This window comes from Ovis canadensis, chromosome 7 (genome assembly GCF_042477335.2).
Source record: "Ovis canadensis isolate MfBH-ARS-UI-01 breed Bighorn chromosome 7, ARS-UI_OviCan_v2, whole genome shotgun sequence".
Classification (NCBI taxonomy): domain Eukaryota; kingdom Metazoa; phylum Chordata; class Mammalia; order Artiodactyla; family Bovidae; genus Ovis; species Ovis canadensis.
The window spans coordinates 31,583,329-31,589,761 of NC_091251.1; the positions used below are offsets into that span (position 1 = coordinate 31,583,329).

Below are 6,433 nucleotides of genomic sequence, written 5' to 3' on the forward strand. Positions count from 1 at the left end.
AGAGCTGGGATTCAACTCCAGTCTGTGAGACTCAAAAACTAGTATTTGTAATTATTATGTTATGATGTCTCCCTATTGTAGCCCCCACTAAACCCTGTCCAGCTAAATATCCCTGATTCTTCAAATTATCATTCCATAATATATTTTATGTCCCTATACCATCAAGTCTCTTTCTGGTCAGCTCATGACCCTCTTAATCCTGAGGCCTGGAATTGGATATATTCCCAGGTTTGGCCTGCCCAGGACAATTGCATTCTTGCTCTAGACATGTCACTCCTTGGACAAGAGAAACTGTATAGTATGACTTGCTCTTGGTGAACCCTAGGTCACCCTTGCTCTTGGTGAACCCTAGTTCACCAAGTGTTAGGAACACTAGTTCCTAACAATCACCACTTTCTTCCTTCAGCAGGAGGTCCTGCTTTGTCTTCTGCCCAGCGATTAGCCATTAGCCAAGGCCATATCAAGTGCCACTGATGTACAGTGGCCTAGCTCCCTGTAGAATGAGGTCTCCCTTAACCTTGAGCTAAGTGTTTGGGGGTGTGGAAGGAAAGCAATCTTGGTGAGTCAAGACACCCAAAATAGCATTACAGGAAGAGGATCATCAAGGACCCCAGAACTCGAAGAAATGGGGTACCAGCCCAGCAGAGCCTCTCCCCTGTGGATCTTCAAATATGCTCACACCGGTGACAAACGACACCTAATGCCATGATTTTAGCCAACATGGACAGATTCTAGCATAGCTCACAAGAATAATGCCTTTCCTAAAAGATGGGAATGGTACACTTGGCCCAAGAGTCTCAAGCCCATTTCTTTGGACCAGAAGACTGAATATAACATATAACGTGTAGCTGTTAAGGGTACAGGTAAGTCCTCTGCCAGAAAGATGACTCTTCTAGTTCCTGATCCCAGCCCAGCCACCACATGCTGCTTTGGCAAGCACGTAGGGCATGTTCCCAGCCGGAGGTGGTTCCCACCCCCCCAGCCCTGGTGGACTTACCCCTGGCAGGGTCTTCTGCTCGTGCAGTGCACTCTGAGCCTTGAGAGCAGAGTCCCGGGCGCAGTAGGTGAGGAAGGCACAGCCTGGGGAGGAAGAGGCTGGCTCAGGGGGTTTCCTGAAACCCCCAGATACTCTTCCTGGAAAGACCCTATTACACTGACAAACTCAAGGCCATTCTCCTTTCAACAAGGGTACTGCTTCTGAGAAGCTTCTCTGCCTCCCACCTTCTCTGAAGGGAGGATCTTCATGCGCCCATGTCACAGACTCTGGCTCCCTCACTCGCTCCTGGCCTTTTGCCTAGGGAACATGTGCACCCACACCCAATCACATATTCATGCAATCCCACATCTCCCCTCCCCACGCCAACCATAAATCCTGTTGGGGTTAAAACTCCATAAGCGGCTTTGCCTTCAGCTTTAACCCCAACCTCCCCCTTCCTTTTTGGATTCACACTCCTAAAGTCTCTAAGAATCAGCCTCAATTCCTTCCCAGTTCAGTTTCAGATGGGAGGAGACAGAAGAGGAGGAAGAAGTTTGGGAATCAAGCCCAGGACCCCACAACTCTTTCCTGATACCTCCTCCTAGTTTGAGTCTAAGGAATGGATTGATTTGAGGCTTGGGAGATGGAACTGGCTTAAGGACATCCTATAGAGAGGAGCTTCTAGGGACTTCCAGTCCCATCCAAAGTACTTGATCCATCAACCCTCCCAGGACTGCAGGATAGGGCCTCTTAAAGTGTTTTTATGCCCCAAATCTGATGGAGCATAAAATCTGACTTCTCTAAAAGAATGAGTAGTTAAAGGGGGAGAGAAGGAGTCTAAGTTGAACCAAAGGTTCAGTCCTACCCACTCTTTGTCCAGCCTCAGAACCTGTAGCCTGCTAGGAAGCATAGGGCCAAGACTTCTTCCGTTCCAAAAGTCATTGAACACTCACTTACTCAGAAAAGATTTATTGAATACTTACTTCTTCTTGTATATTATGATGGCTTGAAGGTAAAGTGGTAACAAGACAGACATATTTCCTGCCCTCGTGGGAATCATGTCAAGGATCATGAGGGAGACGTATCTAAGTCCACACAATTGAGGAATGAATGTCTCAGAGAACACACTGAGCTCTCAATAACAAAGGGGGGTTAACGAGGTGATGGAAAGGGTAGTGATTATTTCAAGCAGAGAGAACAGTACATATGAGGACTGAGTGAAGAATTCAGTGTGTTGGGGAAACAGATGGAAGGCCAGTATGGTTGAAAGTTGGTAACTGGGGGCAGATTGGCCAGAGAGGCATGCAGGGATCGGCTCATCTGTAACTTCAGTTTGGATTTTGAATTTTGTCCTAAGAACAGTAGAGAGCCACTAAAGGGTTTTAAGCAGGGTTGTGACATTAGGTCTGTGTTTTCAAGAAGAGCCTTCTGAGTAAAGGAAGGAGAAAGACTAAAGGAAGAGAAAGTGGATGTGGGAAACCATTAGGAGCTTGGTGCAGTTTGCCACTTAGACCTCAGCAGACTGCAAAGGCAAATGGGAACATTTTATCCATTGTCTTCTATGTGGCTGTCCTCTTAAGGTGGGCAGATACCTGCCATTCACTGGGTTAAAGAGACCTTAGAGAACTCCTGGCACAACCACTTATCATATCAATAGGAAAATTGATGCCCAGAAAGTATGCCAGTGGTAGCACAGGGTTTGGAATCTCCAACTTCTAGGCTGAGCTTGTTTTCAAAGCACTGTGGCTGCCCCCTTCAGTATTCAGCCATCTAAAAGAAAATGAGTCACTCTGGCTTTTGGACGTCACTGTTGCTGGGGAGAAGGTGGAGAATATGTTGATTGGGAGACCCTCCCCATTGACCTTGCAAAGTAACCTTGCCTTCAAGAGCTGTGGGTTGATTTGGGGGGGGAAAATCACCAAAACCTGATTCCGCTTACATCGCTGCTCCATCTTCCACCACCAAACCATATTAGCTGACGTCAGAACTAAGCAGGGCTGGGGCCCTGTCTGAAAGGCTCAAGGGCCTAGTTGCTGCCAAAAGGAGGCCTGTGTGGACAGGGAGTGGAAGAATGGAAGGATAAAAAGACAGAGACGCATGGCTTGAGGGACAGAAAAGTGGAGAAAAAAAAAACCAGGAAGAATTAGAACTAAGTGGAGAGAGATAAAGGATTAGGGAACAGTTCAGAGACTCTGATGGTGTTTGAGTGAGAAGAGTGAGAATTAAAGATAATCTATACACTTCCTTTACTACACAGATTGCTCAGCAAGACCGGCTTGTACTTACATACTGAAATAAATGTCTAAAAAATAAGACCATAAGTTGCTATGGATGGACTGGCAGTTGGGCAACTGGACTGCATTAGAAGGGATCTGGGTGGTATGGTCTTGTGGTTTCATGCCTCTTTAAAAATGACCCCACTCCAAAGGGTTTAAGATGCACTGCTACATAGCTGGTCCCGGATCTTCTATGGGCATATACCTGAAACTCCTACATTAGTGTGCCTAGGAACTCCCCAAAGCCTCTGAGTTGAAAAGGTGGCAGCCTGATTCCAGCTTTCAGCCCTTAGGAAAATACATGTAGCTGTTACCCAGGGCCCACCACTTCTCTCCTGGAAAGATCATGGAGGATAGTTGGAGACCCTCCCCTACTCCACAAATCCTGAAACTACAGCATGGTGAAGGTGGGGAGAGAAAAAGGTGATTCTTCTCAAATAATTTCCTTCCCGTGCCCATGTATGACATGTGACTCTGGCCATCTTACTCCAGCCCAGCCTGGACAGACTTTTCTACATGTAAACAAGCCTCCTCCCTCTCCCTACAGGAAGAAAGATGTGTGGCAGGACAGGACCATGGTGCCTGTCTTTTGAACAGGGCCTGGGAGAAGACCACTTTCTGCCTCTTCAACTTGACCCACCCTGAGGCTCTGGTCCACAGGTTCTGGTCTAGGACCAGCTTGTGAGGAAGGGAAAGCCATAAAGAGGATTGGGAGGCCATAAAGAGGATTGGGAAGGGACAAATATGTGGCACGGGAGTGAGGAGATTAGAGGGTAAAAGAAGTGTGGGTTCAGCTGAGAGGACACCTGAGATGTGGGGGATGAGGGAGCACAGATGGCTAGAGTTCCTGCTGAGGTCACAGTCCTGGACTCAGATCAGAAGAAGATAGTGTTGGGGTTCTGGATGGGAATGGAGAGACTGGGGCTATTCCTAAGCAAGAAGGTGGAATTTGGTGCTGAGAGCCTCCTGGGAAGGGAATTGGATTTTGTGATTTAGATGGGCCTGAATTCTGAAGAAGGTGACAGTTTGGGTCTGTGGGATTTCAGGTTAGCAATCTGAATCAAAAACAGGCTCCAGATGTTGCCAGGTCTTGGAGGCAAGAAGGAAGGGTGCAAGTCCAAAATGTGTGTGAATGTGGTTATCCCTGAATGGGCTGGCACCAGGTTGGGGGTGGTGGGTGGTGATTCAGGAATGATTGGGTCCAGGGTTTGGGAGACTGAGGGTGTCAGAGACTTAGAAGGTGGAATAAGTTCCCAAATTCCTAGATTTGGGCTGTCTGATGGGAAAGATGGAGGGAAGTCCAGCTGAAAGGCGGAGACTGTTAGGGTGTGAGAACCGAGGGGTAGGGAGTTTGAGGTTAGAATAGAGAACACGTCAGGGGGCCGGAGTGATGATCAGAAAGAAGGAGGGTGTCAGAAAATTCTGGGTTGAGGGTTCTGTGATCCGGGAGAAAGATTGGGCTGAAGTGGGCTGGTACTGGACTGGTGTTGGACAGGCTCTAGGTAGGGCTTGGGTTGGGGCTGCAGTTGAGGCTGGGATTTGGGCTGGGCCTCACTCTAATCGGATTGGGGCTGGGCTGGGCAGGGCTGGGCAGGGCTGGGCTGGGCTGACCCCGCGCACCTTTGTGGAGGCCGGTGAGCCGGTCCTTCAGCACCGTCAGCTCGTAGATGCGGCCGAACTCCTCGAACAGCGGCTTGAGGTCCTGCTCGTCCAAGCCCCGCGGGATCTGCCCCACGAAAAGCTTGATGGCGTCGTGGTCCTTCATGGGCACGGCAGGACCCGGGTTTAGCCCGCTCATGCCGATGCCGCTGTCCGCGGTGCTGAAACCCAGGCGCGGGCCGGGGCCGGCGGGCGGCGCAGACCCTCCGGGCGCCGCGGCCATATCCCCGCCCGGTCCGCCCTCCCGCCGGTCCCCGCCTGTCCCGCCGTCCCCTCCCTGGACCGGTGGAGGGGGCCGGGGGGGAGGGGGCGGGACCCAGGCGGAGAGGGCAGAGGGGGAGGCTGCACAGGGGGCGGGGTCCGGGTGGAGGGGCGTAGAAAGGGTGGGGCAGGCTGGAAGGGGGCGGGGCAGGGGGCGGGGCAGGCCCGGCCGAGGCGGCGGGACGCTGGGGTCTGGCTTGAGGTCCCCGCGCGGCGCTCTCTGGGCTCCCGCCCGAGCTCTCCCGGAGCTGAGCCCCGAGCCCCAGCCCCTGTGTTTGATGACGTAAGGGCAGCTGGCCGCCTGGTCTACGCAAATGATTTGCATAATGAGGAAGCAACGGCCAATCAGAGATGGAGTTGACCGGGTTCGGCCGGGGGCGGGAGGGGCGGCTGGGCTCCAGCGCTCCTTCCTGCTCGCCATGGCAACCGGACCCTAGGATGCCCTGTGTCTGTAGAGTATGTGCGGGCGTGGCCGTGGATCGTGCGTGTGCGCCTTGGGCTGCGTGAGGGGAAGTAGCTTTGTCATGCGTGGTAATGTCTGAGGGAGTCAGAGCTAACCCCTCTCCTCACACACCAGCACACACAGGCACACACCTCCAATCACTGGAGCGTTTCCTGCGGGGGTGGATGGGGATTCCTCTTCTCCATTCCCACTACCGAAGCCAGTCCTCGGAGGAGATCCCACCCCGCCTATCACACAGCTCTCTCCTCAACAACTGCCTTACGCACGAGACTCAAAAACATTCGTCTCCCACGGATCCCACAAAAACTAAAAATAAAATTTTAAAGAAAGACAAAACAAAAACTCCAAAACACTCCTGGAACATGAATTCCTCCTCAGGAGAGTGAGGGAACTTATATAGCCATATTTGCTCACGCACCTAGTTCATCCTGATACTGTGAGCTCACGAGTGTTATCCTTTTTTTCCAGAAAAGGAAGCTGAGGGTCTGAGGGTCAAGGAGGTTAGGACCAAGCCGATCCCTAACATCTGCTGGGGCCAGGGCAAAAGAAGAAATGAAAATACATATACTGTGTGTCTAAATATTTAAAAGATATAAATCAAGTTACAAGTTGTTAAATAAAATATGTTTATTTCTTATTTCTGCAAATACTCCATAATAAAAATGAAAAATATGTGTAAAACTGCTTTTATATGATGGAAAGTTGGCAATATCAAAGCTGATGGAATTTTTATTGCGCTTGCTCATGTCTGAGTATTCTCTTGATGGGTCAGTGATATTTGGACACAAGTAGTACAAT

General features: G+C 50.5%; 1 protein-coding gene across 1 annotated transcript in view; it reads right to left on the minus strand.

The window, feature by feature from the left end:
* CELF6 (CUGBP Elav-like family member 6) overlaps positions 1-5,134 on the minus strand; it is a 29,164-nt gene extending 24,030 nt beyond the window's left edge. The window contains exons 1-2 of the mRNA XM_070292466.1: positions 4,873-5,134; positions 998-1,080 (exon numbers count right to left, since the gene is read on the minus strand). Of these exons, the coding sequence (XP_070148567.1) occupies positions 998-1,080; positions 4,873-5,134 (345 nt within the window). The remainder of the gene's footprint in view (positions 1-997; positions 1,081-4,872) is intronic.
* Between the last annotated feature and the right edge of the window lie 1,299 nt (positions 5,135-6,433).